This window comes from Marmota flaviventris, chromosome 4, assembly GCF_047511675.1.
Source record: "Marmota flaviventris isolate mMarFla1 chromosome 4, mMarFla1.hap1, whole genome shotgun sequence".
Lineage (NCBI taxonomy): Eukaryota > Metazoa > Chordata > Mammalia > Rodentia > Sciuridae > Marmota > Marmota flaviventris.
The window spans coordinates 74,929,604-74,943,694 of NC_092501.1; the positions used below are offsets into that span (position 1 = coordinate 74,929,604).

Sequence of the window (14,091 nt, forward strand, 5' to 3'; positions counted from 1 at the left end):
GGCTGATGCCTTGATCATTACAGGGATCTTAAAAGCAAGATCCCCAATGAGGAAGGAGGATCAGGCTCACTGTACCATGCAACCCTCAAGTCCCTCGGCCTCTCCAGCCTGTGGGTTCAAGTGAGGAGTGTCCCTGTCACACCCCATGAGCTGTATTACCTTCCATATAGCAGTGTGTTACCCAGATGGGACCCTTCAGTTTGGGGATGTGTTTGGGGATGTCATAGTCCTTTTCTAGCCTCCAGAACTCCTCCAGCTCCTAGAAGGTCCCTCTCCTCACTGGACTTGCTGCTTGGGCCCCTGATGACTGTTCCATGTGTGCCCTTAGTCTTGCTGAGCACTAATCATACTCTGTTTCATGCAGATATGGGAAGATGCCTTTCTCAACCTGAAACCAGCTTTGTGGCCTCTATCTCTGAGCAGCAGTTAATACCAAGTCTCTCCAGGCTCCAAGTGGAGGATGCCCTGTCATTTATCCATGTGCAGTCCTGATTAACACAGCCCATAAGCTAGGAATGATTTTTAAATGTCTGAAAACAAAAGAGTAACATTTTGTGATATAAAAATGATATGAAATTCCAAGTTCAGTGACCACAATAAATAAAGTTGCACTGGAACCCAGCTTCCCTCATAAATTTATGTATCTATGTATATAGGTGGCTCCCAATTTATAATGGTTTGATGATTTTTTTTTTATTTATGGTAGTGTGAAAACAATATGCATTCAATAGAAACTGCACTTCAATTTTTGAATTTAGGTATTTTCCTGGCCTAGTGATATGTGCTAAGGATAAGCTCTCTGGAGAAGTTGAAGAGTGGCAGCTTCCAGTTAGCCCCACAGTCATGAGGGTGAACAACCCGTATTCTACAGTGTGCTGTGCTATTGAGCTGGGATGTTCAGTAGGATTCAATGAATCTTCAAATTACGACTTTTTCAATCTGTGATGACTTTATCAGGACACAACCTCATCGTACATCGAGGAGTACTTGTGTTGTCTGTAGCTACTTTCACACTGTGAAGGCAGGATTTTTCTTCCTAGAAATGCTCCAATAGTTTTCAAAGGTGTTTGCACCATTTTACAATCTTGTGTGCTATAAATAATAGTTCAAATTCCCCATTTTCTTGCCAACACTTGCTGCGGTCAGTCTTTTCAATTTTAGCTATTTTTATACTGTAGTGCCATATTGTTGGGGCATGGGGGGAACATTTTTCCATGTCTTAATAGTGTTCCTTGTTTTGTCTTTTTAATTTTTTTGGTGCATTGTGATTATACATAATAGTAGAATTCATTATGCCATATTTGAACATGCACACAATTTAATCAATCTCATTTTCCAGTACATTCTCTTTCCTTCCCCTCCTCTCTTTCTCATTTGGTTTTCATTTGCATTCTTCTAATGATAATGAAACCGAGCAGCTTTTCATTTGTCTGTTTACTATCTAAATATCTTTCTCAGTGAAGGTATATTCAAATCTCTTGCATATTTTTACTGGGTCATTTATTTTATCATTATATTTTGGAAGTTATTCATTATAATTTGAAAACAAGTACCAGATCAGTTAAGTGATTTGCAAATATCTTTTCTCTGTGCTTATCTTTTCATTTTGTTAAGAGGGGCTTTCAAAGGACAGAAGATCTTACACTTTTGTTAAAGTCAAATTCATCAACTTTTTCTTGAATGTATTGAATTTTGGGTATGGTATCTTATGAGATATTTAGATAACCTTGGTTCACAAAATTTTCTTCTAGAAAGTTTTATAATTTGGGGTTTTACCTATAGGACTGATTCATTTTAAAGTGTCAGAGGTTGGTCATGGTTCTTTATTTTTGTCTTTGCATATGGAAACCCAATGTACCAACACTATTGGATGAAGCTCTCCCTTTTCTATGCTGCATGGATTTGGCTCCTTTGTTGGTATCAACTGACCATATGCAGGTGTTTCTGGACCCTGTTCTGTTCCATTGATCCAATTGTCCACTCAATGTCAACAGCTCATTGTCTCAGTTACTCTGCCCTAGATTTCTAACTAATTTTTGAAATTGAGTAGTGTAAGGCTTCCATTTTTTCTTTGTTCAATGCTTCCAGGACCTTTTCATTTGTGTATTTTAGAATTACTTTATCAATTTCTACCAAAAATCCTGTCATGATGTTTATGGGGGTCTGTTGAATCTGTGACTCAATTTTGGGAGTCTTGCAGCCAATAGCTACAGTACATCTCTCTATTTAATTAAATCTTTAATTTTCTCAACAATGTTTCTGTAATTTTCAGATGAGTTCCAGATCTTGCACATCATTTGTCATGTTTATTCCTAAGTAACTCATATATTTTATGAGATTCTGAACAGTATTAGATCTTAGTTTCAAGTTCTGGTTGTGAGTTAGGGCTGAGAGGATGTCCTGAGAGATTGGAAGAGAGTACTCAAAAATGCCCTCTCAGGGGGCAGTGAGAGGTACTCCATGGCAGTTGGGGGTTGGAGTCTGTCCCTTCCCCACTCTGGTCCTGCTACCTTAACCTGGGAGGATGTACTCAGGGTCTCTTTTGGGCCATCTACTTCCAGGACAAAATTAAGAGCCTGCCCCAGGACTCTGGGTAAGGACAGAGTCTTTGAGACGTGGTCAGCAACCCCAGTAGCACCATAAGATGCATGTATGGGTACATGGAGAAGATTTTTTTCATTTATTTTTAGATAGGAAACCATACGCTGTGTATCCAACCTTTGTGTGATTTCACAATTAACGCTTAGATGAGGCTAAAGTTCAAAATATAAAAAAGAGTGACATTAAAGACAAACATTAAGAAAACAGTTGTACAGGTGATGCAGACAAATTTTGTAGGTGTTTGGAAATGAGAATGGTTTGGTAAATATTTAAATAGGGGATAATACCTCTAAGGAACAAAAGAAGAAAAAAGAGAAGGGAAGTCATTATTCTGTTTTCAGGTGCTGTGAAAACTACATTCATCATCATCATCTCCTGGGCCCCTGCTCTATCTAAAAAATTATACACATTATCTCATTTAACTTTCAGAGCAATCTTGGAGGTCAGTAATTACTATTCCTGTGTTAAAAATGACACAAACACACACACACAAAAAAAAACTGAGGCAGAGAGAGTATGAAGACTGAGGGAGTGTTTGGGTGGAGAGGAAAGGATTTTGAGTGTGACCTCACGTTCCAACACTACCTAGAGGAAAAGGAGGAGGGAGAGAGGAGGAGGAGGAGGAGGAGGAGGAGGAGGAGGGGGAGGAAAAGGAAGAGGCTCTTCCTCAGTAGAATGGGCTGCTTGCTGCATGTGACCTGTGTGAGGCTGTGCCTCGCAGTCATAGGTGGTTGCTGGCTACAGTACTGACATCCTTGTTGCAGGAGGTGTCCAAGCTGGCCTCCTCTGACACAAAGATTCTGGGATATTTTTCCCTATTAATCTAGAAGTATCTGAGCCCATTATTCTTCCTTTGAGTTTCATGGTGAGATAGGGAGGGGCCTTTTTTGGCCCCTGAGGCTGCAGTGTCTGGTTCAGGTTCTTTAGATTTATTTCTGCCAATGGCCCTACCAAAAAAGTAGGAAACATGTGGTACTGCAGAGGGATGCTCTGGTCTCAGCCTTGACCAGGCACTGGCACTATCCTGCCATGTCACCTTGGGCAAGTCCCTTTCCTTCTGTGGACTTTCCTTCTCTATACTTTCCCCAAGTGTAAAGTGGCATAGTTAGAGGGTCTATGGGACTCTCAATGGCCATAGACTATCAGGGGTTACCTGTCATGAATCAGTCTCTCTCAGGTACCCAGCCTGGCACTCAGTGGATTCTTGTGCAATGCTAGTGAGTAAGTGAACACATGAATGAACAGGTGCTTCATAACAAGTGGATAGTCAAGTAACATCATCACACAAATGTCAGAGAGGACCCATCAGTGCCTAATGCCTGGGCACAGGCTGCAGGGCTGCAAAGCAGCATTGTACAATGTTGGAGGTGCATATTCCCTCCGAGTCATTGAAAGGTTGTATATTTATTATGATACATTTCTGGAAAATGGCAATGAAGGGGCTTGGACAAGGGGTGTTTCTGTAGCCATTTGGGGCAGTCAGACCTTCAGGGACTTGGGGGAAGGAGATAATTTGGAAGGTGCTCCTGTTTACTACAAAGGTGAAGAAGGTGCTTCAGGCAACCCCCCCCCCCATAAGAGGAATATTAAAAACAGCACATTCACGTGAAAACACACACACACACACACACACACACACACACACCTAATCTGGGCATATGATGTGTACCCAAGAACGTACTAAAGCAAAACTGATTTGAGTTTAGAGAGATTTGATTTTATGCTAAACAAATTTCATCAGGATTTTCATATGAAGAGTCTTTTCCTCCCCAAATGTGCCCTGCCTGGCTGCATTTTAATGTGATCAAATCCAATCACTGAGTTCTCTGCAGGCCCTGCGACTAAGTTCTCAGGACTTGGCTTCTAGCTGCTGGCTGAGCTTGGGGGAGGCAGTTGCTATGATTTCCATAGGACTGAACATCTCTCCCTGGAGCTTAGAGCACAAAGGAACGAAAGGCAAGGGTCAGAGGCCAGAGGCCAGAGAGACCCAGAAGGCCCTAGAAACTTGGTTGCTGGCATCAAAGGCCTCACATGGACCCTCTGTGAATTCCTACTGTTGAATTTCAGCCTGTTTAATACAAGCAGTTCATCTGTCACCACTGAGTACCTCTAAGTCCCACCAGGGCCCCTGGCCATGTACCAAATTTCCCTGCCTCTACGAGGTCCAGGTAGAAGGGTCACTGGACTGAAACACAAATATAAGATAACTGGCTCAATTTGAGCTTCCCATGAATAACCAATATTGTGCCAGTATGTGTCTAAGAGAGGGCCAGGCCTGTCCACATGGAGAAATGGACACCACCTGAGCCTTAGGGCACACTCATTGAGTGAAGCCATCTCCTGGAAGGATTACAGTGTCCATGCATGTCCTGTGCTTTCATAGCTGAACTTTGAGAGCACTGCTCTCCTTTGACCCTTTTGATGACAGAGAGGGAGTTCCCCTCCCTGGCCTTTCAGAGGACATGGAGGCCCAGGGGAGGCCCAGGGTGTCTGTGATGCATGGGTGCAACATAGCATTTACTTGTAAAGTTGCCAAAGTTGAGACTTCCCTGGGGGGAAAGTGACTATGGCATTGCTCCTAAGGAATAGCATGGTGGCCTTGTCATCACTGTGGCAGAGTGAGGTTGGAGACTAGTGTCACTGTTATTAGGAAGATTTTGTGGAAGTCCTTTCAGGTGGTGAGCTGAGCATAACTGCAGTTCCTCCTCCTCAACCCCCTCCCATTGCCGTCTGTTTTAGAGTTCCTCCCAGAAGGGACTCCTGAGCCCACACTGCTCAGGACTACGACATCTACTCTACACTGATGAATTCAGAATCTGTGGGGCTGGAGCCTGAGAGAGACTTCCATTTCAGGATGTTTCTGGAGCAACACAATCTATAGTGTGATCATTCCAGCTGTGGCCTCTGGAGCATTCAATTCTGCCTGCTGTCCTCATGCCTGCCCTCCCAGGGTCCCTAGCTGTCCCACGGTCCTCATCCCTCTCACCAGCCCGGTCTTCGTTGACCTAAGGCTCTGAGCACAAGGACTGCTCAGCAAGAAAAAACACTGGTGGACAAAAGGGTATGTGATAAATTGAAAATTTGCATCAGATTGGGGGTAGGCAATCTATTGTTTGTTCCTCCTCCTACCATTTTATTATAAAACACATTATTTTAATTTTATTATAAGTCTCATGATAGACACCAGAATCCCATTTTACAGATACAAAAACTGGGAACACAATGTCAGAACAAACAAATGAGAAGACTCTCGTTACCTCTTCCACTTTAAGGCCCACTTGTTGGCACTATCATTTTAGCCCCAGGACCCCAACAAGAAAACCTCATCTCCCCATTTTCCACATTCCACGTGGGGCAGACGGAAAGGAAGAAGGCTTATTGAATGAATGAACCAAAGACAGCCTTTCATCTGGCAGACCTTTCAACCCTGGATAAATGCTACGAATTGTGTTCTGAAAAATGACAGCCAGCCCAGCCCTGATATTTATGACATGCTTCTTGGCCTTCCTGGGGAGTGGTGCTCTCTGCTCTTAAATTTATGGTCTTCTGGTGCAGTCCTAGGCTGGCTAGGGGATTGTAAATGGGCTGTTTGCTAATAATGTATGCAGATGGTGCAGGAGGTGGCATGATCCTTGGCCCTAGGGTCAGACAAGAGCCCTCCCCACCCAGGAAGTGGGTGCTCCAGTCCCACTGGAAGCATCTCCTCCTCCTCCTCCTCCTCCTCTTCCTCCTCCTCCATTTTCCCCTTTGCAAAGACCTCAAAGTTTATAGATAAATCAGTGTGCCCTAACCATCATATCTCATTATTTTTGACATGGTTCCATATTACCTCTCCTTTCTTAATATTTATATTTAAAGTAACTCACTGCCCCCTAAAGGCTAGATGACCTACGGCCATAAAACACTAGGTGCATTCTCCAGCCATACCTGGGCCTGGGATAAATTGTTTGGAGACTCCCATGGGACCCTCTGCAGGGCTTGGGGAAATAGGAGAGGATTCAATTCATATCCTCACTTGGCTCTTAGAAGGGAGACCTCTGAGAGGAGAGTCAAGGCTAAGGGGCTTAGCCTCCCTGAATCCCCCTAAAGTCATGTGAGTTAGATTTTATTAAACAAGCAGTGAATTTCCTTTCCGGGGGTTCTGAAAGTCTTCAGGTGGGACGTTTCATTAGAATAAGCCCTTCAATGCCAGAGGACTGACCCAAGGGTGGTCCAGGTACTAGGAGATTCCTTAGAGGAGCACAAGTAACCACCCTACCTGCCATGCATTTTCAGAAGAACACAATTCATATAGCAGAGTATATCTCCCCAAGAAAATCTAGATCAACATGTGGAATTTGATCTCTGTGTAAGGACAGGCTCTGGGAAGGAGATTGCCAAGCCAGAGCCTAGCTGGGATCCACTGCCTGCTGTGACTGCAGAGGTGGGCAGGCATGCCCAGAAAGGGAGTGTCACCTACAGTGCAGACTTCCCTACACATGCTCTGGGCAACACTCATGGCCACATACTATGGTTCAGCCACAGAGGCTGGGCCTGCTTAGTAGTGGCCACTTACTCCCTGTGGCTTTCCTGCCTTTCTAAGTATGGAGATGAAAATATCTCAGTGGAAAAGAGTGCCAATCTTAAACTCAAACATTCTTGCATTTGGAAAATAGTTGCTTTAATAAAATAGACAATATGACAGTTTCCATTAGTTTCCAATAATCAATCCCATGTTTTTTCAGTGCAATAAGCCCTTGATAAGGTGAGTTGTATAATTTCACGTGCAGCTTGTCATTAACAGCTCACAGTTTCTAGCATGAATGTGTGTTCTTATTCTTCTTATAGAAGTCCCATGGACCAGAGAAATGGTTGGGGTGCAGAACACTGATTGCCAGAGAGTCCTTTTTTGAGAACCTGAGCATATGAGGCCCTGGAAGCTCCCTTTGGGTACAGAGCCCACCGCCATGTGTCACATCAGCTGTCTTCCGCCTGGCGCTGCTGCCCCCAGGGACACGTGGCTACTGTGCCAGAGCCTCTGCCACCTTTTTCCTCCTACCCCTCTGCAGACCAGCAGAATATTCTTCCCTTCTCATCGCCAACCAGGAGCTTGGTCTGGTTTCTTGGGAAGAAAAAAAAAGGAAAGAGTGTGATTATCGTGTATCCCAGCCAGCATGCAGGAAATCGCAACATGAAGGAAGGAGTGGGAGAATTGGAAACTATATTGAAGGGGATGGGGGCTTTTGAGCTGGAGGCTTGTGACTCCCAAAGCACTGGGGGAAAGTGAAGCTTTCCCCGCTTCAGGGAGCGGACTGAGGCCCTGCCTCTGTCTCTCCAGCAACTCCAGGGGGAAGGTCCTGTTCTGTAAGAGATGCATATAAGGCCCCAGGCCCAACAGGCAAATTTTCCAGTGAGGAGTTCAGCTCTGGACCCTTCTTCCTAATCCCCATGCCCACTCCACCCCACCTAGTCCTGCAGCCAGAACATCCAGCAATTCCCACCACCAGAGACTCACTGCAGAACGGCCCACTCCAGCACAGGGAGGAAGGAAAGGGGGCTTTAAGAGGTCAGAAGCCTCTTGAGACTACACCACCTAGTGTGCAGAGAGGGTTAACCCCAATAACTACTTCTACCTGGTCACTGTAACAATGAAATAATGGGTATCAACTGTCATCTCTGATACTTCCCATGGGCTTAGAGCCCTCAAAAGGCATTTTCTGTTAATGTAAGATGGTCATCTTACCAAATGCTATAATCAGCAGGGGAATTCGTGAAAAAAAAGATCCTCTTTAGGATAAGATGACAAAACGATATGCTTCTTCTACCTTTTGAAATTCTTTAGAAATTCATGGATAGTCAAGCCCAAGAGAGAAAGAGCACGTGTGAGTTAAAAGAAAAACAAAAATAATCAAAAACACTCCCTAAGGCCCTGTAGGGCCACGGTGCCTTCAGCAAGTGCCTGCCGTGCCCCCTGGGTCCCTATGGTGAGGTGGCCTTTCTAAGTCTGAGGAGTCCAGAGCAGCTGGGACTTTTCTAAGGGTGGCCACAGCACCCTCTGCTGGAGGCCTGGGGAAACCGGACTGCACTTACCTAGACACAGCCAGAGCTGTCACTGCAGGGCTGGTCTTGCTAGGTTTCCCAGTCAAAGCCAAGCTGACATCCAGCTCTCTACTCAGGGCAAGGTTCTTTTCCCACTTGTGGCCTGCGTAAAGCGTGTGAGAGAATAGTTAGAACACCCGAGTAGCTTCACATATGAGCCTGTGTGCATCCACACATGGAACCACAAACACACACATATTTATATTTGTGGTCAGCAACTTGTTAAATTGAGGGGGAAAATATATTTAATCTTGGCCTGTGCTGTTGCAAAAAGGGCCGTCCCAATTTAATTTGCAGGCTGTGATAGTTACATGTGCTGACGTGCCGCGGTATCCATTGTGTACCAAATTGGATTTGTGTATTATTGCTTTCTAAATTGCATGCCTAGTTCAGCAAAATTGTTCATCAGTGTTTACTGGCTTTATGCTTAATAAGATGCCCCATAATACCTTGCTGCCAGGATGTAATGCAGCCCGTAATTGCTTAGTAAAAATAAATTACATAAAGTCGACATTATCAACTTATCTAAATCCTCTCACGCCACAACCAATAATTAAATGCTGAGAACGTTTTTTCAAAAAATATAACTCAATGACTGTTACTTCACTCATTTTAATGACTGCATTTGGGGACAGACAGCAATTCCTTCAACATAAAGTGTGAGATGGAGAGATACCAGCTGGGTATGTGCCTATAAGGCCACTTTGCTGGACTTGGGGCAGGAGGCCAGGCAGCCCCAGATGTTCTGCGATGATCACCTACATATGCAGACAGGCCCACACACCAGGAAATTCAGGAGGGCTACAAGTTGGGGAAGCTGCCTTGAATTAGAACCAGGCATTTGTAAATTCCTGTACAAGTCCAAATAACAAGCATTTCCTGATTGCTTTTTAGGTACCAGATTGAGTCCAGTCTAGGAGGTGATTTCTGGAATAAAATGTGCCCAACTGGGTTGGTCCTTGCTGCAAATGACAAATAAATGAATTCCAGGCAGAAATTAGATTACCTCTGCCCACAAATGCAGTCTCCTTAATATCATCAAAGATCTCCTTTCTTGCCCCTTAAGACATTTGAGGGGATACAATAATATAAACAGCAAGAGGACACACGTGCAAATATCTATGTGTCATGCTTAATACTGATCCCTTTCCAACAAAACAGTTTTGAGCAATATTATAAGAACAACATGCTTCCTTATTAAAGACCTCCAGCGGGTTAGGTTTGCAAATCTGCACATAGATTTGTTGACTCTAAACTACAGCTCAATCTAATTTTTTTGACTATGTCTGCGCCATGGTGTCATTTTATCCTAATCTTTCCTGTAATGATAACCACCATCCTGGCAGTCAGTTGAGTGGGGCATTGTAATCTCAGATGGGGACAGACAGCAGGGGAAGGATGGTATCCACTGCAACCATTCTGTAATTTCCCTTATGGTACTAGCTGTTATGTTCAAAGAGAATACATTGTCAGGAGTCTGAGAAAATAACAACCATGACCGGCATTTGTGAATTCTTGTCTATATCAATTGGTTTTCTGTCATCAGTACCCTACAAGATAGGAAATGTCTCCATTTGACAGAGAGGAGAGGGGGCTAGACAAGTTTCTGGGACAGAGTTGGGTCTAGAGCCTCATTCCCCACTTCTCATTTGCTAGACCCCATGGCCAATGGATGCAGCTTCATCACAATTGTTTACACTGAATAGAGACCTGGGAGTCCAATGGCATGTCTAGATAATGGCATGGCTCTGAGATGTCTTTCCTTCACCTGTCCATCCACCCATCCACCAATTTATCTACCATTCATTTGGGGGCATCCATCTATCAACCATGGACTAAGCTAATCCCTTTAGCCTATTGGGCCTGGATAGGTTCAAATGGGAAGTTGATCCTAAAACCAATATGGAGTGCAGTCTCATGCAGGTGTATTCCATGTAATCACTACAAACAAGCCTTCATCCTGAACGCTGGTACAAAAATTTCTCTCTCAGCTCTCTGGTTTCGTTAGAATTCATAAGGCTTATACTTCTCTTCTTTTCCACTGAAATGGGCTGATTCCTCACAGTCTCCAAGCACCCTAGGGATTCTAGGATAAGTTTACTGAATGTGGTTCTTAGTCAGTGGTGTTAGTCCTCTGGATCACCATAGATTGTTGACAAGGGTCCCTGGATGGTGTTATTTTGAAGGAAGGGATTCTTAGTGTAGAGCCTATGACAAAGCATGGGCTGAGGGATTGTCCTATATGCTTACATAATAAAAGAGCCATGTTTTTGCATAACAAAACCAACTATCCATGAATTGATGACTAAATGAATCAACCAAGTATGAGATATTTTTTAAAATCATTGAAAATGGCTACTATTTTCAGAAGACAACCTTCGGAAATCAGGGAAATTCTCTCCTATGAATGATCACTTGTTGGAAAGCAGAACAAACAGGGAGCCAGCTACCAAAAGGTGTCAGTGTGATAGGAGATCTCTCACTTCACTATAGGATGTTTCTTTTTGATTGTGGGACCCAGGAAAGATGTCTCAGTTCTGGGCTGGAATCTTTGATGAAGACAGAGCTGAGAAAGAAGTTTGGCTGCACTGGAGAAAGCCGTGGTGGTGAATATTAGGTAGCTGGTCAGCCATGAATGGGTGAGCAGGGAAAGAACAACAAACAGTCACTGTTTGTTGTCCAACAAGCAAGGCCTCATCCAACAAGCAAGGGCCTTGAAAGTTTGGGGCCTGTTATGTCACCTCCTGCCCCTCGGCCATAATTACATCCCCTTAAGACAAACTATTGTTTCAAAATCATGTCACACCCTACCAAGTGGCTTGGACCCTTTCTTATCATAAAAACTATGTCACAACTCCCAGTCACCCTGACCCTTACAAAGAAAGTTTGTCGAGGGTTATTCAAAGACTAATAAATCAACTAAGGGGGCAGGGAATTCATGCAAAAACAGGGGGGCTCAATTTCCTTAAACTCTGCCTCTGTGGGCCCCACACCATCCTCTATTCTAGGCATTCCTAGCAGTTCCTATGCTGTCAGTCAAAAGTCAGAAGATGGACCTGGGCCAGTCCAGTGGCACATGCCTGTAATCCTAGTGATTCAGGGGGCTGAGATAGGAGTATCACAGGTTCAAGGCCAGCCTCAGCAACTTAGTAAGCCCTTCAGCAACTTAGTGAGACCCTGTCTCAAAATAAAAAATAAAAAGGGCTGGGGATGTAGCTCAGTCATAAAATGCCCCTGGGTTCAATCCCCAGTACTGAAAAAAGAAAAAAAAAATAGATGGACCTGGGCAGGACTCTCTGGAAACTTCCCTGGGACTTCCAATAGAACTGGAGGGCGGGAGGGGTGTGCCCTCCTCTCTCTGAGAGGATCTACTCTCTCCCTTGAGAGTGTCCTCTTTACCCTTTTCCTACCCTTTCTAATGAACTCACTCCAGCTACTCTGAGTCACAGGTCTGAAATCTTTCTGGCAAGATTGCAAGAATTGGGGTGACCAGACAGAGGTGGTAGAAGAGGTGACAGCTTTGATGGTGTGTTTTGTGCCTGTGTTCATGGTGGAGGGGTTGGTGGTCCCGATCCCACAGCAGAGGTTGGCATGATCCTGCAGTGGTTGGTGTGGATGCTCTAGTGGCAGAAGTTGAGAAGATGGTAACTTTGGTTTCTAGGTAACTTTGGACAAGTTGCTGACATCCCTGTTCCTCAGTTTTCTTATCTTCATCAAATGGTAGTGATATCTACTACAAAGGACTGCACGAGAAATGAGAAAATGGGTGAGAAGTGTTTGAGGTGGAAGCTGCACACAGTCAGCTCTCTGCCATCTCAGCTTTATAATGGTGGCCATGGTGGCACTTGTGGCCGAGGCTATGAGGGCAGAAGGTGAAACAGGTTTTCTTACTTCAGTCTTATTTACCACAACTCAAAGTGGGCTTTGCTGCAGAATAGTGGTTCTCTTACTTTGGGGGCACACCACAACATGTAAATGCTAACAACACCCAATCTTTTCCAGTGGGTTAGACTGAGAAAAAGGATGGGGATCTATATTTTTAATAAGCCTTTTGCATTTTTTTAATATGTTCTTACAGATGCAGATGATCTACTTTGAGGAATTTGCCATGGAGAATTGGGTGGGTGGATCCAGGTCAACGGGGCAGTCTAAGGCATGATGGAACCACTTCCTCAACCCTGGGGAAGTGTCCCTTCCCTTGCTCCTATCTGCAGCCTGGCTGTCCAGGCAAGTAGGCAGCTGGTTCCAGGATGTGGGCTGGGGAGTCTGGCATTCCAGAGCCATCCAGGCAGATGAAAAGCATCAAACCAAGATCACCAAAGTATGTTTTCCCCACTGAAGCTCAGGGGTACCTGACATCAACCACATACCACCCTATGTCCAAGGAGCAGCCCAGGGGTCACTGGTTCTTGCAAGAATGAGGGGAGGACTCAAGAGGGTCTCTCATAATGCTTTACATTTCAGCAGAAAATTCCAGTAAACAGTTTCTTGTTCCCAAACCTGGCAACAATCTTCAGAGCCTTAATGGCTTCCCTAAGCTCTGCAGACCTGGGTGGAACTGCAGCCGTGGGCCAAAAGCAGAGAGAAGGGAGGGAAAGAGGGTAGTTTGCAAGGTAAGGGTGGTCTCCTCCTGGCCAGGCAGGTACCTCTGGGGCTTGGAGGCTGAACTGAGGTCTCCTCTGCCGCTGTCTGCCTGGGAACAGACATTTTCACATCCTCAGTCTTCCAAATCTGTCCAGAAAAGAGAAAATATCATCCGCTGGGGAAATTATCATGTCTGCAGGCTGGGAGTGGCCCAACCTATTCTTTTACACTGGGAGGATCCTGAAGAAAGGGAAAGGGCCTGCCCTCTAACCCTTTCACTTCTGATGTTAATTTATCACCAGGGACTGGTTTAGACTCCAGTTCCCCTGTGTGGAGGTTCAGTTGAGAACAATGGCAGTGTAGGTAGATTCGTTCCCACCTCTAGATCACTGCGTACTCTCACTTCATCTCTGTCCCTGTACTGTGGAGACTCTGAAGTCAGTTTATTGTCAGATTACTAAGTTAACATCCTCTTGTTCCTAATTTCACCTCCTGGTTCTTTGTATCTGGGCCTTGGTCCCAGTCCCTACATGTGGGTGCTCTCAGGCCAACTGCATATGGCTTCTTACTGGATTTTTATCACTAAGGGAGAAGAACCAGGCTCCACTCAAGTGATGATTCTGTGAACTTCTACTAGGCTTCATATAGCAGTGGTTGATTCAGAAGCTCAATGATCTTGTTGAATGAATGAGTGCTGAGTACACAGAAGACTCTCACTTGTGCCCAGAAAAGAATGTACCTGCCATCCAGCCACCCCAGGCTCCTCCGGCTGACCCACAGGTTGAGACTACACCCCATGAAGCATGGATCCTGGGACTCTTTGGAGCA

General features: G+C 44.7%; 1 protein-coding gene across 1 annotated transcript in view; it reads right to left on the reverse strand.

Moving 5' to 3' along the window:
- Positions 1–7,236: 7,236 nt before the first annotated feature.
- Positions 7,237–14,091, reverse strand: part of Wdfy4 (WDFY family member 4) — a 277,867-nt gene continuing 271,012 nt past the window's right edge. Inside the window, exons 60-62 of the mRNA XM_027947941.3 lie at positions 13,326–13,410; positions 8,671–8,782; positions 7,237–7,702 (exon numbers count right to left, since the gene is read on the reverse strand). Of these exons, the coding sequence (XP_027803742.3) occupies positions 7,636–7,702; positions 8,671–8,782; positions 13,326–13,410 (264 nt within the window). The 3' untranslated portion in view covers positions 7,237–7,635. The remainder of the gene's footprint in view (positions 7,703–8,670; positions 8,783–13,325; positions 13,411–14,091) is intronic.